At 35.9% G+C, this 16,514-nt stretch overlaps 2 protein-coding genes across 2 annotated transcripts; both read right to left on the bottom strand.

Moving 5' to 3' along the window:
* Positions 1-10,183: 10,183 nt before the first annotated feature.
* LOC147940446 (putative protein phosphatase 2C-like protein 45) lies at positions 10,184-10,798 on the bottom strand. Its single transcript, XM_087461306.1, has 2 exons — positions 10,746-10,798; positions 10,184-10,610 (listed from the first exon to the last, which is right to left on the bottom strand). The coding sequence occupies exons 1-2, from the start codon at positions 10,796-10,798 to the stop codon at positions 10,184-10,186; spliced, it is 480 nt and encodes a 159-aa protein (XP_087317432.1).
* Positions 10,799-10,840: 42 nt separating this feature from the next.
* Positions 10,841-15,489, bottom strand: LOC147940445 (uncharacterized). Its single transcript, XM_087461305.1, has 5 exons — positions 15,139-15,489; positions 14,283-15,084; positions 12,299-14,091; positions 11,889-12,181; positions 10,841-11,585 (listed from the first exon to the last, which is right to left on the bottom strand). The coding sequence occupies exons 1-5, from the start codon at positions 15,487-15,489 to the stop codon at positions 10,841-10,843; spliced, it is 3,984 nt and encodes a 1,327-aa protein (XP_087317431.1).
* Positions 15,490-16,514: the final 1,025 nt, after the last annotated feature.

The following is a 16,514-nucleotide window of genomic DNA, read 5'->3' as shown; positions in this document are numbered from 1 at the left end:
TCTTTAGATTATGTCTTAGCTTTTTACATAAACGCAATAAAAGCTAGAAAGATAAACTCTTCAGTTAACAATAATAATAACATTTGCATCCGTAATATGATATTTTTGCAATGGGGTGTGGAAATACTCGGCAAGGGTCGCACCAAATATTTCTTCTTGGTATAAGTGCAATGGTCTTTCTGCAATTAATATTTGCATTGCAAGTATTGCCTGGTTTCATGTCATCAAAGGCACACACCAGAGGAGGAGGAGGAGGAGACTTCTTAGGATCGGACCGAGCTTTCACATCTTGCATTTTTATATTGTTCATGGAAAAAAAGTTGTAATGGTTGTTGGTAGAACTCAAAGTTTATTCGTTCTTGTAGTGGCAAAAACAACTATTTTTGGCAATTAGTGATAATCAAAATTCTTTTTTTTTTAAAATGTTTTTCAAGTCACCAACAAAAACTAAAATTAAAGGATACTAATATTTTACCTTGTACGTGACTCCAAACAACGAGTAATATCAAAATTGAAGAAACCATGAACAAATTAGCAGATTTCATGACTGATCAATATAAATTATACAATTCTTTTTTTCTTTATAACACTTTCGGTAATAATTATGTGTAAATTAACTTTAAATATAGCCATTACTGTACTAAATTAGGGGGGGAAAAGAGAGGCTAAAACTAATTCAATTTAAAATCAGCGAGATTAATACTCATTCTTTTAATTATATTTCTACGCCTAGAAAAGTTTAGTAGCTTGAATATTTTAATAATAATTATAGATATTTTAAATTCATAGTAGACTATGGCAAAAATAAAATATCAATTACACTACAAGAAAATAGTCAATTTATTAGAGACATTTGCGAAGAAAATGATTCCTGAAAAATTTGTGATGGAATTGCAAGGCATCTACTACAAACGTCACTTTCTTAGCAAATTTCTCGCAAAATTTGCGAAGGAAAATGTTTATGCAAAACTGCTGCAAATTTATTAAAGAAAATAAAATTTCTCGCAGATCTATAACAAATTGTGAAGGATATGCGATTGAATTGGGAGAACCATAAAAAAATGAAATGTTATAACAGATCTCAAAATTAACCATCATTTAAATGGGATATAAAATATTCCAGTGCTTAAGTAAGAAATATACATGTTCCCCAACAAGAATCAAGATGACGTGAATCAGGCAAAAAAATTCTAGTCCTAGCAAGTGAAATATGAACAAATATCATCAGGAATTTTTAAAAAGTATAGTTACCCTAAAGGTGGAAGATTCACATACTTACCAACTGGAGAATAACAATTGTTCCAAGGACTTTATATGGGTTCTGTTAACTCTAAAAAAAATACTATTACTTATTATATATCATTAATAGTGAATTATCAAAAGCTATATGTGCTCTACCTATAGGGTCACACATACAATAGCATTTTTTGTATGTGAAACGTTCCGATCCGTCTTTTTTTTAAAGAATAAATAATAAATATAATAATAATAAATACTTTAAACTAGTGGTCTCATACCCAATAGCCACCTAACCACAACCACACCACCGCGGATAACCATAAAATATAGCATCAAACCAATTAATAACCAATACCAATATCCAATAATAATTCATAACGATTAACCAAACATCATGAATAAAAGAACCAACAACCTAAGCAACGTTCTAATGACTCAACTCTAGCAACTTAGCAAGCCAGACAATAACCAAATGAATCACTAGAACATCCTCATCTTCATTGCCTTGATTCCACGACCACACTTTGCTTTTACCTGCACCACAAACACAAATTGAGATGCATGAGTATTTTATAAACACTCAGTAAGGCAATCCTCCCATCTACTGGGCTATACACACAAGCAATAGAGACATCTCTAACCATCAACCAACAATCAATAATCAAACAACAACAAACCATGACTCTGCATCGACCGACTCCAAACCATCCATCGACCGACACCAACTGGGGTTGCATCGACCGACACAAGCTTGCATCGACCGGCACAAGGTTCACTTGCATCGACCGACACAAGGTTCACTTGCATCGACCGACACTCACACTGCATCGACCGACGCATGCTCGACATTACATGAAATTCCTAATTGCATCGACCGACACCTCCACATGGCAACGACCGATGTTCCTAGGTCAATCTGCGCGGTCATCACATTGCATCGACTGACGCACAAAGTGCATCGACCGACACACATACTGAGCACTGTCTTTCCCCGAAGCTTCTCACCGGATCTTCGTTCCTACAACCAACAAACTCGATCCCAAGCCACAAGAAGGCCTCACAAAGCCTCAACTAACGTTCTAACAAGCCACACAACACATAAACAAGCAGATCAGAGAAATCTCAAGCTTAGATAGGCCATGGTCATGCACTTACATTTGCCAAGAAGATTCTGAACATAAAACAAGCAAAACAACGCTCCTAGGAAGCTCCTACAACGATCCCAGCTACAAATCTCTACAGGAACAGCCTCAAAACTCCCAAAAATCTCAAGAACAGTAAGAACTCCTTTTTCCTCTTTCTTTTCTCTCAAAAGCGGCTAAACTCACTAATGACGACAAAACTCCCTTTTAAGTTAAAGGTTTCCTAACCCAAAACGCAGCGTTTTACTTAAACTCGTCCGCAAAGAACCAACCTTGCATCGACCGATGCATCCCTTAAACCGGGATTCCCGTTTGTGGATGTTACAGTATGCTATCGTAAGTTGTTATATTATAGCTTTAATTGAATGCTTTCATATCTCTATATGTATTTATTTAAGCAATGTTGTTAAAGTTTAACTCTACTATTATGTGTCATATTACAAAAAATACCATTACATTTTAATTTATTAATAACTAACAAAAGAAAAGCTTATATTTGTTTATAAAATAATAAAATAACATTTTCAAATTATTTAACAGATTCTATTTATTGTTTCAGAAATCTTAGGAAACAATACCAAACTATTTAAAACAATTATTAACTTAATTTTATTTATAAAACTAAGATTAAATATTTACATATCTAAATCGTTTAACAATAACAGATATATTTTAAAACTAAGATACAATATTGCTTATATTTTAAAATATCTTCATATACTTATTTAAGCAATGCTGTTAGAACTTTAACCAGTTTTGATGTGGCATATTATGAAAAATGCTATTGCATTTTAATTAATCTAATAACTAACAAAGTAAAAGTTTATATTTGTTTACAAAATAATAAAACAATGTTTTCACAATTATTGAATGAAATTGAACAGATTCTGTTTATTGTTTCAAAAAATCTTAGTAAACAATAACAAACTATTTAATTGGCTAAAACTTATTTTTTTTATACACGATATATTCACTATATAAACAATACTAAGTGTATAATGTTGACAATATACATATACATAATCTAATTGTAACTTTCACATATAAATTTAATATATACTAACATGTTATACCAATAAATACAATGATGTTAATATTAACACTAAACACTATCATAAATTTGGTATACTAAAATCTCTAAACATGATCACATCGATTTGTAATACCAGATCATGGGTCAATACATGTTTTATTGGGTTTTTTTTTAAAAACTTTAACAAACTTATAATTAACGAAAATTTGATACTGCACCCAAATCAAAATAGTAGTACCGACTATGAGTCAAAATCGGAGTGTGAAATTAAGTAATTTAAATATATAATTTTAGAAAATGTATAGAATAAATAATGTTTCTACTAATATTTTGTAATAAACAAATCTAAATTTACGTAAATATTTTCCCACGCTGTACCATAAATATTTTCCCACGTTGTACAGTGTGGGTCACAATCTAGTACTTTATTATAACACATGTTTAATGCTGTATATAGTGTCATAACACTATTATTTTGCTATATGAATACTTAATTTGATTTATATGATTTTTTATATTTGAATTTTGTTTTACAGTATTTATTTAATTGGATTTACATATGCAATCCTTATATTTGAAAATTCATAAAAATACATAAAATCAATACTACATTAACAAAATACATCTTACTTACATAACATCATATTCTTAACAACTCTATGTACAATGGACGACAAAGAAAACAACAAGAAGTAACTCTTACACAAGTAAGAAAAAATGGGTTTGGCTGAAATGAACCAGCAAAAAAGGCTTCTTCCGTTCCATTTCCCAAGTGAGGCTTCTTGCACTGCTTGTATCATTCTCAAATCAGGAATTGACCCTTGCAACCCACAATACTTTAAGCTTCCAAGTTGAAAAGATGAAGGTACAGAGAACAATTAAGCTCACTGTTGAAACTGGTAAAAAGAAACAAACCCATTTGAAACCTGTTGCAAAAATGCTTGCAAAAGTCTTAGAATTGTACTAATCTAGAAAACTTTCCATATATTAGCCTTTGAAATCTCATAACCAACGTACAGTTGTTATCCAGCTGATTGTATAAGATAAGTTACAAGTGAAGAGTACATTATCAACTTAGTAATTGTGAAAGAAATCTCAGGTGGAAGTGTTACATATAAGATACTAATTTTGTTTCTTATACTTTATAAAAACTATATTTTATATACATATAAATATTAGTACACTCAACAAACAAATACATTTACTCGGTATACTCAACTTAACCTTAGACTAAACAACTATCCTAACACATATGAATATGTAGAAGACACCAACTAGTTCTCGCCTTAGCCACATCCTCGGCTTAGCATTTGCGACAATAAATTTCGCTTTAACAACAACCTCGGTCTGCAATGGTTTAGATAAGTCGAATATTATTTCTCAATAATATACCAAATCAATATCCATGATTTAATCCATTGAACCAACCCGAACCAGTGTCTCCAAATAAATTAACAAGATTTAGCTCAATAATTAAATCAAACCAAAATCTAATTTTATTATATAAAGCTTGATGTCAAAGTTACTCACTAATGAGATCGTGACACGTGTCAATAGTATCGATAAGATGTCGACATGTGTCCAGATTACTGCTTAACATGACCGCGACATGTGTCAAATTAACGATCTTAGATTTTGACACATGTCTAAGTTAATCGCTAGAAAAAAAGTTAAAAAAATACTTACCAAACAAAAAAAAAACTAATCCAAAAACAAAATGAAAATATTTACCTATCACCGTCAGGAAATAGAGCATATGTCTTATTATATAAAGATGTATATTAAGTGGTATCCTATATCAAATCAAAACCTTAAGTACGCTAGAAAATCATGAACAACAAAAAAACAAATACAAAACATGAGAGATCAGAAAACCTTGCTAACAAAAGAAAATGGGATATCAAGAGTGATAATCAGATTACTATGATCGAAAAGACACTTGCAGATGAACTTCATATAATGCTGGATTTAACTACGCTTCATATATGGATAGACAAACTAAATCAATTTGTAAGACTATATACAATGGTTGAAAGATTAAACACCCACCTTTTCTTTTTAACACTTCACATCATCTTCTCTTCCACCTCATTATTCAACACTCATTTCAGTTTTAACCTTTACACCCACCTTTTTTAATTATAATTAGAAAATACATAAATTGTTGTTAATAATTTTATTTATGTTTTAATTTATGTTTGTAACTAATTTTTTAAAATACAAAAATGAAAACAATAATTATTAAAACACACAAATTTACAAATACTTGAAATGCAATATGATAAAAGTACACAAGACAACTAATAAAACACACAACTTAATTAGAACAAAAAACTCAAATGACAAACAATAAAACTCTTAAATCACACACAAAAACATAAACATCTCTGTAATCACGAAATATTCTGAATTTCGCCCATACTTGTTTTACTAAATCGTCCATTTGGGGATTTTCCGTTGAGTTGGAGTTGAATCTTCTGTATTTGGTGTGGCTTCAGTACCACCGCTCATATCACCAAGAGCCATTTGCGTAGAAATCCGGAAAATTCATTTACTCCAACATTTGAAACATTACCTATTGGAGTAGAAGAACTAGAAGGTGTTTGAGATGGATATGACATCATTGATCCAAAATATCGAGGATAGTTTGGAACAGCTGATGACATGAAAAAATTTGGTAAAACCCCATAATTTGGTACATTTTGGGGTTGATTTGCAGATTGGTTTTGAAACTGATAATTGTTGGGATTTGGATAGCTGAACGGATGATTAGAAAAAAATTGAGTGTTAAAAGGATTATTGTTGGGATCCATTTAACACATAAACAAAAAAATATTTTAAAAAATATAAAGAGTTGATAGGAAGATATAGGGGAAAGTTATAGTGAGAAATGAAGTTTTTTTTTATGTCCGAATGAAACGAAAGTAGTCTCTATATGTGGACTTTGAAAAATTATGAATTTTGATATAAATTTCTTTTTAAAATTTTTTGATTACAACCAAATAATTGAGTATAAATAATTGAGAGGAGATAAAAAGACACAAAAATCTAGATAACCAAATTAAAAACAACAGATTAAAAAAACTGTGTCGCACAAAAAAAAAATTATCTCACTACTCTCTCCAATCACAACGTGACAATTATCAATGAAGATCCCATTTCTTTTGCATTCAAATGCATTCAACTGAAATTAGTGTACATAGATTTTTCATTTTATTCAACACCCTCACTAGAGGCATTAAACTGTTCAACAGATTGTAGATAGTTTAAGTACAATATTTATATACTGCTACACATATATCTTCCACTACTTCCACATATCTAACTATTTTCACATCTATGAATAATTAACATCGTATTATTTTAAAATTTTCATTGATTTTCATTGTCTAACAGAATTTACCAAAATACAGGGTTCCCAAATTACAACTTCGCAACTTAAACGATGGTAAAGACTTATATTATATTTGTATATTCTTTATTTTTCATATTTTAATTTAATTATGTTATAGTATTTTTAGATTTTAGTTATATTATTTAGTTAAATTTGATTTTATTACTTACAAATTCGTGATATTTTAAAATAAAAATTCTATATTATTTTGAGTTTCTTTTTTATTTTTTCAGTTAAAGATAAGTAAGATTATTTATTTATTCCTTTTAAAATAAATATTTTAAATTTCTTAGGTTGTATTATTTTTATAAGTTTTATTTTAGTTTCTATATTATATCTATAAATTATCTTAACTCCTATACCATCTTGGTTATATTTTTTTATTTTTTAAACTGTCTTTTGATTTCTCAAATTTTATTGGGTTGGTCATAAACTCATTACAATCAATGACATGTCAGTTAGGGCCAAAGCCCGCGGGTTAGCCCAGCCCGGCCCTGAAAAAGACCGAACTCGAGCTTAAATATATATGTCTAGAAAAAATCTGGCTTTTCGGGTTCAACATGTTTGGGCTACAGGATTTTCCGGGCTTAGCCCGACCGGGTTTGGACAAGCCCGAAAAGCCCTCTAACAAATATATTTGTACTTTTTTTGTTAACAATTTTATTTGATTGCAATTTTTTTTCTTTTTTTGGACAAACATGAAATTCTCATTCAAACTAACCCCCAAGAGGATGTGAGTTCTTACTGAATGAAACAAGATAAACACAAAGAGCTAAAGATAAGGGTTCCATGAGCTTAACAAAAGGATTTTCAAACTGAAAAAATTTTACAAAATTTGAGAAGTCTATTGGAACCAAAGTGGATTCGTATTTGAAATCAGACTTCACGAGATCCTCCACCAACGGGTGGTCATAAGCGGCTCTAGTGGACAACGCATTTGAGCTTGTAGGAAGATGTTCCACGGGGGGAACATTTATGAGGGTTTTCACCAACATGGGGGGGTTCAAGAATATGGGATCAAAGATCTTTAGGCTTTTAAGAACTAACCTCATGATTATAGATGAAACTATATCCTGGAGTCGCAGGGGATGGGATTCAAAACGTAACAACGCAAGTGGTTCATCCCTCACATGGCAATGAAGGTAAATGAAATCCACACAAAGCTTGTAAACGGTTTGGTCCTGGAGAATATCAACAGACCCAAGCTTTCTATCTAAAGGCAGTAGGTGATAAAGGGGATGGGACAGTTTCAGCATAGGATTCAAGGAGGCTGTCAGATCAGATGAAGCTATAACCGGGGATCACCGGGATTGGGAGACAAAGCGTAACAAAGCAGGTGGGTCATCCCTCACATGGAAATGGAGATAAATGAGTTCCACACAAAACTTGTAATCGGTTTGGTCCTGGAGAAAAATAACAGACCCAAGCTTTCGATCTAAAGGCGGTAGGTGATACAGGGGGTCAAAATATTTAAGAATAGGGTTCAAGCAAACTGTCGGGGTAGATTCATAGATATGGTTATACAAAACAAGCATTCAGACAGAGCTAAGAAAAGGATCTCGACAAGCAAAAATATCAAGCAACTCTAAAGACACCAATACTCTGCTACCGAGGATTCCTCGTCTTGACCAAGCAAAGAGAATCGGTACTAAAGAAGTGGAACTTAACTTAAAGCTTTCAAATACATAACTAGATATAGAAGATCTAACGCTAGTCATACATTTTCGAGGGTGGTTCAACGAATCAACCCGTTCATAAAGCAATGACCAAGCAAAATTCAGCAGCCGAGATTCAAGATACTTAAGCAAATGTTTCCCAGGAAAAACATTCGAATGGAGGTTGAGTGCACAGACCTGGACTTTAACAGATGAGAACATGGATCATTGGTTTTGGTATTGGGCCGAAGAATGGTTACTGGGCTTAACAGAGAGTGTAGGTCCACTAGCAGGAACCCTATTCTAGTTTAAAACTCTAATCCTAGTTATATTTACTTAATAATCTTGCTTAATACTTTAAAAAAATTTTATCTATGATATTTTATATAAATTATATTTTATTTTATTTGGTTAAAGTATAAAATTTTCTTTAGTTTTAAACTTTTTCTTTTAAATTAAGTTAGTTGTAGTGAATATAGATGAGTTATTAAAAATTTGATTGATTTGGTTTTACGGTGTATCTTTAAACACTGCTTTATAAGACTTATAATTTGAATTATTGATCAGTAAGATAAGCCCGAAAAAGCCCGAAAAGCCCTGTAGCCCTATTAGGGTCGCGCTCGGGCTTTGAAATATAGGTTTGGAAATATTTCGGGTCGGGCCGGGCCGGATTCAAACATATGCGGGTTTTACGGGTTTCGGGCCGGGTCGGACTGGGCCAGCCCAATTGACACCCTTAGCAATCATGTAGATATTTTTTCTCAGTTTTTCATCCAAAATATTTTTTGAGTAAAAAAATTTAATGGTTAAACAAACTGTCACTACAAATTTTATTGGTGAAAAGAAATTATATCAAAGTGAAAGTATTGTTTAATTTGTTCACAGATACATTTTATAGGTGGTGATAAAGTACGCATTTTAACAATAAAATATTTTAGTGTGTAAGAATACATTATTAGTGATAAAACATAAAGTAAAATTGTAAGTGGATGCTAATAAGATGACGATTTGATAGGTGGATTGCATGTAAAATATTTTGTGAATAAGTTGTTGAACGTTTTGAAATTTGACAATAATAATATTTGTAATGGTTAATGTTTGAAAAATATTTTGGTGGTCGATAATTTAGCTTTAGATTATTGTAAGAATTGTAACAATAATTTTAAAATATAAAAATTTAAATTAGTGAATTAAAATAAAAACTTTTCTCTAACTAAAAATATCTATCTTTTTATTTCAAAAAAATATTACACTTACAATTCTTTTAATTTTATTAAATATTTTTAAAATCCGCACTTCCTGCGGGTCTTAATCTAATAATTTAATAAAGAGTTTGTTAAGATTTTAAGACATTATTAGAGATTCAGTACATTTACTATTCCCAATTAGAGAATTAGTACGTTTAACTTTATATATCTTAGATACGGTGAAAGATAAATAAAAGAAGGTGAGTGAATGAAAGAAAGAAAGGTGGATGAATAAGAGATAGAGAGGAAAGGTGGTGTGAGCATCAATTTTTTATTTTCTCTCTTTTCTTCTTCCATCTACATAACTTTTTTTTAACACTGATTTGATTGATATTATAAAATAAAAAGTTCAAACACCAGGGAAAAGATCAAAAGCAAGATCTAACAAAAATTGAATACCAAAACCGGATTAAGCTTTATGCTCTGCTCCATTCTCCTCCACATCATTACTATGCTTAACTGTAACATCATCCTCAAGTTCCTCTTCTTTCTTCCTCAATCCGATCATGCAGCCACGAAGGGCCACCCAAAGACAAATAAGAAGAGAGCCTTCCATCTCTGGTGACACTATGAGCAATGTCCCTAGCCAGCGAGTTAGCTTTCGGTGAAGAAAATTTAAATTGTACCACTCCCATTCCTTGTATTACGCCTGCAATCTTGTTCACCTGAGATCGATATTTTGGCCAGCTCAAAGGGTCCTCTAAGGCAGATAAGGCAGCCTGACAATCCATCCACACCTCGCATGAATTAATCTGAAGAGTACACAGACTTTGCAGGCACCATAAAAGGCAACCTAGTTCCGCGGAGATCCTATTCACTCTTGGAGGAAAGGCATACCAAGCATGAAACTTGGCATTTCCTGCGTCATCCCGTAAAATCCAGGCTCCACCACAATAATACCTATCATTAATCCAAGCACAGTGGATATTGCATTTTAAAACTCCCGATGCAGGCTTAAGCCACCGTCATATTCTTCCTGATCCTCTTTGTTCGACTCCAGTGTTGTCTTGCAATGTCATGGTTCGTTTCTGTAACCACTTAGCAGCATTCTCCAATGCCCCAGCTAACAACACATGAGGATCCTGCATCCTTCCTGACCAAATTAATCCATTTCGTTCTTTCCAAATCTCCTAGAGAATCCAAGGAATAGCATTCCTATAGTCTGTCGGTATGTCTCCTCGAGTCATTAACTGCAATAAGTAGTTAACATTGTCTGCAATCGATGACGAGAAACCCAATGTTGGTAATGGTAATACCGCAGCCTCCCATACTCTGGTGGCGAGTGTACATTTAAAGAGAACATGAGCAATAGTCTCTTCCTCAATGCGACATTCCTGACAAATAGGGTTCATCTGTATGCCATGTCGTCTCAAGCATTCTGCCACAGCTAAAGCACCAGATAGGGTTCGCCAGAGGAATAAACAAATCTTTGGTTCTGTCGGTATTTTCCAAATTTTCGCCTTGATGTCATTCACCATTTTCACCTCTTCAGGAATAAGTATGCCATTAGATATCTCAGAGTTAAGCAGCCAAGTGCCACTCTTCACCGAATACTGACCATCTGTTGTATATGCCCACACATACTTATCACTAATGCTCAGCTCAGGGGGAAACGACTGTATCTTAATTACATCATCTGGTGGGAATAACCTGTGTATAATGCTGGTGTTCCACCCTCCCTTTGAAGTTATAAGTGTCAAGACCTTCAGATTAAGATCTATCTGCATTTCTCTGTTGAAAGGTCGCCGCAAGGATTCATCAAATATCCATCTGTCTAACCAAATATTGGTACTCTTACCATCCCCAATAGACTTCATGACACCCTTTTCCAACAATTCTCGGCCAAACATGATGCTTCTCCAAGCATAGGACGGTCTATATCCAATTGTAGCTTTGAGTAGAGACGTGTCTGCATAGTATTTTGCCTTATATACTCGCGCTAATAGAGAGGTAGGAGAGTCTAGCAACCGCTAAGCCTGCTTAGCTAGGAGAGCTTGATTACACCGTCCAATATCTTTAAATCCCAAGCCACCACTCTCCTTAGAAGCACATAACTTCTCCCACGAGACCCAATGCATTTTATGTTTGTCCTCACTTTCATTCCACCAGAAGCTTGCCATTGCACTTGTGATTAGGCAACATTGATGTTTCGTCAACCTAAAACAAGACATAGCATACATTGGTAGAGCCATAGCTACTGACTTCAGCAATATCTCCTTCCCTCCCAAAGATAAAGTTTTCTCATACCATCCACCAAGTCTTGACTTCAATCTATCTGTGATAAAGTTAAGGAGAGCCCTTTTAGATCCGCTGAAGCATTCTGGTAATCCCAGGTACTTGCCCATCACTCCCTCTTGCTCAATACCAGTAAATAAGCCTATTATCCTCTTCATATACGGATCAATCTTCTTCCCAAATGTAATCGCCGACTTTTGAAAGTTGATTTCCTGTTCTGAGGCCCTCCCATACAGCTGAAGACACGCCAGGAACTCAGAGCATTCTTGAAAGGTGGCTCGACACAGAAACAAGCTATCATCGTAATAGATGCTGAATAGAAGGGCTAGATGGGGTTAAACGCAAACGCAAACCAACAGTGACAGAGGATCACCCTGCCTAAGACCTCTATCTGTTTTGATGAACCCATACGAAGCTCCATTCACCAGCACTGAATAAGAGACGGACGTCACACAGCTCATGATCCACTGCACCCATTTGATGTCAAAACCCAATCTTAAAAGCAGCTCCTCAAGGAAACTCCACTCCACTCTGTCATATGCTTTGGACATATCCGTTTTAATGGCTAGAAACTCTAAATCACAGTTAGGATTTGTCCTCAATGCATGAACCATTTCATGGGCTAGCAAGATGTTGTGAGAGATGAGTCTTCCATAAACAAAAGCTCCCTGGGTGTCAGAGACAATCTCAGGAAGAAACCGCTTAAGTCTGTTACACATCACCTTCAAGACTATCTTGTACAACACATAACATAAGCTTATCGGCCTCAAATCAGTCATCTTCAACGGATTTGGTTTTTTCGGAATAAGGCATAGTTGTGTAAAGTTCCATTCAGAGGTCAGAGAACCCGTGGTAAAGAACTTTTGTACCTCCTCAACAACCTGTGTCCCCACCGTATCGCAATAGTGTTGATAGAAATGCCCCGACATGCCATCTGCTCCTGGTGTACTATCACCCCTTATGCTAAAAGCAGCCAATCTGATCTCCTCTGCCGTCACATCCCGTGTGAGATCAGCCTTCATCTGGTTTGTAACCCTTGGCAATAATCCATCCAAAGCTTCTGTGATCATATCAGGATTTGTGCTAGCGAAGAGACCACGAAAATATTCTACAGCGATTTCTCCCTTCGATCCTTCAGAAAACTGCTTGATACCATTCACATCCAGAAGTGATAATATTCTATTTTGCACTCGCCTTCTTTGTACACTCCCATGGAAGAAACGAGTGTTCTGATTGCCCTCTCTTAACCACTTTTTCTTGCTTTGTTGTTTCCAGAAATGTTCCTCCTCTCTATAGGCTGCATCAAGATCCCATCGTAGAGTTTTCATGTAATGAAAATCCGGATATAGCTTCTCACCTTCATCTTCTAACCGATGTCGTAGCTGTGAAATACGTTCCTTAGAGTTTTGGTTAGTATTTCGCTTCCACGCTGAAATTGCCTGCCTGCAGTGCGCAATTCTTGTCAACAAAGAGGTTTCACCTGCTGGATCTCCTTTACACCAACCTTCCTTAATCACATTGGCAAAATTTGGTTTAGAGAGCCATCTTTTATTAAAGATAAATCGACCCCGTCGTGACATGTTCTCATTCGCAAACCTGACAAACAACGGACGATGATCTGACTCTATCCTCTCCAAATATTCAGCTTGCACCCGCGGAAATAGATGAAACCAAGCTGAGTTGCCCAATGCTCGATCCAAACGACACTGTATCCACATTTGGTTACGCTCTCCAGCCCATGAAAACTTGTTGCCAATGCTTAGGACCTCCTGTAGACGACAATCACTTATCATATTCCTGAAGGGGAAAAAAGTTGATTCCGCCCGTGCTGGTCCACCAAGCTTTTCTGTATTATCAAGTATCTCATTCAGGTCTCCCAGAACGAGCCAAGGATCATCCTTGGATACACTAAGATGGATAAGCCTATCCCATACCACCTGACGATGCTGACACACCGGGTCTCCATACACACAAGATATAAAGAACCAAAGTGAACCAAGGGATACTTTAACATCAATAATCCGTGCATCCGATACTAACACCTCCACCTCATACGCTGACTTCCAGAACAAAGCCAGTCCTCCACTCAATCCCACCGGATCCACAATATGAGAATGATCATATCCGAGGGATCTTTGGAGATTTTCTACGTGATTTTTGGAGTTTTTTTTGTCTCCAAGAGGAACAGAAAGTCTGGAAAATGCTCACGCCTCATCTCCCTCAGTGTAGGAACTGTCAAGGTGCCCCCCAACCCCTGGCAGTTCCAACTCATAAAACTCATACTTGCTTCGGCGGTTCCCCATTTGGAACCACCTTCATTGCATCACGCTTAGCAACTTTTGATGATACTAATAGCTTTCCTTTTACTAGAGGTTTCAACCTCTCCCTCCTCTCCCTTAGACGTCTGACTTGTAGCAGAACCCTCGGCTAAAGCCTGGGCTTTCCTACGCCATTGGTTAGGACAGCGTCGTTTCTTACCAAAATTTCCTTTAGGTCCCGTGCTCCCTGCTGAAAAACTGGCTTGAAATACTGAACCATGACCATGTTGCGAAGGTGCAGTAGAAACTTCCGACCTCGATTGGATGGGCTCAGATAATCTAGTCATAGCTTTGCCAGTATCAACAGCTGAGACAACTCGATCTTCTCCCTTGTTCACCTCAGAACTTGCTCCTTGAAAATCAAACACTAACCCTTTCCCTTTGTTTAGATCAGTTGTAAAAACTGAAGGAGCCTCCAACAGTAACAATGTTTTCTGACCCTGCGGATCGTCTCTGAGGTTCCATACTGACTGCCTAACCCGCTCAATATGAATCTTTTGCAACTGTGGATCACCAACAAAGACATATTGTCGCATCTCATCAAGTACCTCTTTAGCAATCTTTGGCTTTCTAGTGACCGGGTCAATGCCCACATCATCATCAGTAAGGACTCCAAACAGCGGATTATCCTTGCTTATTTTTGGAATGAGTCGTTCAGGGACAATGAAGGCAGACTTATTCCCTCCCGAAACAATTCCTTGCCGGTTCGAGGGATTAAGCGGACATCGTTCTTTATCGTGAGTGAGCCGATGACACTGGTAACATCTTCTTCTTATCCTCTCGTACTCGATCCCAATGCTCACTTTCTCCCCAGATGGTAACTGCAGTTCTCGTGAATTCTTCAAAGGATTGCTAACATAAAATAGCACTCATACCCTGACAAATCCCTTGCTCTGTGGCTTCAGCGGATCAAAGGAAACATGTGTAACTCGACCAATGTGCCCCGCTATCTCCCTGACAGTATCCGCCATATTATGATTAACAGGGATGTTATGCAGTCGGATCCAAATCGGTAAAACCTTCAAGTAATCAGCTGGTGGGTTCTCCACCCATCTCTCCAGGGTCATACTCCAATCATTGAAGGTCCATGCTCCTGCTGCAATCACAGTCGACAAATCTGTTGCCGAATCGAAAACAAACTGAAACTCTGCATTCGGCAATGCGAAACCCCTTACTCGATTGTAGACTCTCCATATTCTCGGCATCTCATGAATCATCTTTGACATCTTATGGTTCTCCGGACACAATAAGCGCCCAATGATGCTACAGCGACATCTCTTGAAGACCTTTGTCAAGCGCATACTCCATTATCTCTGAATCAACTTTGGTTTTTCCTGTGACGGATAGATTAAGAGAAACCAAAGTAGCGGCAATAAGAACATACCTAAAGTGAAGATAAACCCTAATCATATCTTGCAAAGATACGCAAAGATATCGATAAAAACAGATATATCTTATCAAATCCGGCGAAAAAACATGATATTCCCAGTTATCTAACCTTTCTCACTAAGGATTGAAACCCTCTGGATGAGAAAGAAGGGCCTAAGCCAATTTGCTTCCATCTACATATCCTTTACTTTTTTTTTTCATTTGTCTGTTACATAATTATCTACTAACTAACTGTTAATATAATTTTAAAAAAAAACACACTTCCAAATAAACCCAACTTTACGAGCATTTAATTGATTTTGGTTCAATCAACACTTCCAAATCAAACCAAATTATACCACGAGTCATCACCACTTCACGTGACCACAAACCACACAAGTCAACAACAATTAAGCTTTCGTTTCTGTACTTTAATACTCAACTATGGTTTAGTTCTCTTTTTAACTCTTGTTGAGAGAGAATCGCTGAGTGGATCTCACTTGCGGCGATTTTCTCTCCCAAACTTTTTTTTTCTGATCACAAACTCTTGCACCGTCGTTGGGAGTTTTCCGTCGATTCCGGCGACGAAAAGAGCCCCGAGGCTCATGGCGCTTCATCTGTTAACTGCTGCATCAACAAGGTGAAAGCTTTGTGATCAAAATCAAGGGAGCAGTAGAAGGGAGAAGTTTCCTCGACACACCAACGGTAAGAGCTCTATCGGCAGTGGTGAGACAAGGAGTAGAAGAGGGAGATTCACGGCAAGGATCGAGAGAGGAAGGTGGTTAGATCTGAGGACTGGAGATTCTGGAGGTTTCGCAGGGCTGTTGTTCGATAGGGGAGGTCGTCTACGGAAAGGAGGAGCTAAGCCACCGTCTAAGGGTTC

The sequence above is a fragment of the Camelina sativa genome, chromosome 8, assembly GCF_030686135.1.
Source record: "Camelina sativa cultivar CO46 ecotype springtype chromosome 8, ASM3068613v1".
Lineage (NCBI taxonomy): Eukaryota > Viridiplantae > Streptophyta > Magnoliopsida > Brassicales > Brassicaceae > Camelina > Camelina sativa.
This window is presented reverse-complemented; position numbering and strand designations above follow the sequence as displayed.

Bases quoted from the DNA above. Each gene is read 5' to 3' on its own strand.
- LOC147940446 (XM_087461306.1), bottom strand. From the start codon at position 10,798: ATGCAGGATCCTCATGTGTTGTTAGCTGGGGCATTGGAGAATGCTGCT. The intron at 10,611-10,745 runs GTTACAGAAACG...GATTAATGATAG, and splicing joins TTGGAGAATGCTGCTAAGTG to GTATTATTGTGGTGGAGCCT.
- LOC147940445 (XM_087461305.1), bottom strand. From the start codon at position 15,489: ATGTCAAAGATGATTCATGAGATGCCGAGAATATGGAGAGTCTACAAT. The intron at 15,085-15,138 runs GTATGAGTGCTA...CGAGAACTGCAG, and splicing joins AGAGCAAGGGATTTGTCAGG to TTACCATCTGGGGAGAAAGT. The intron at 12,182-12,298 runs GTTTGCGTTTGC...GCGTGTCTTCAG, and splicing joins GTGATCCTCTGTCACTGTTG to CTGTATGGGAGGGCCTCAGA.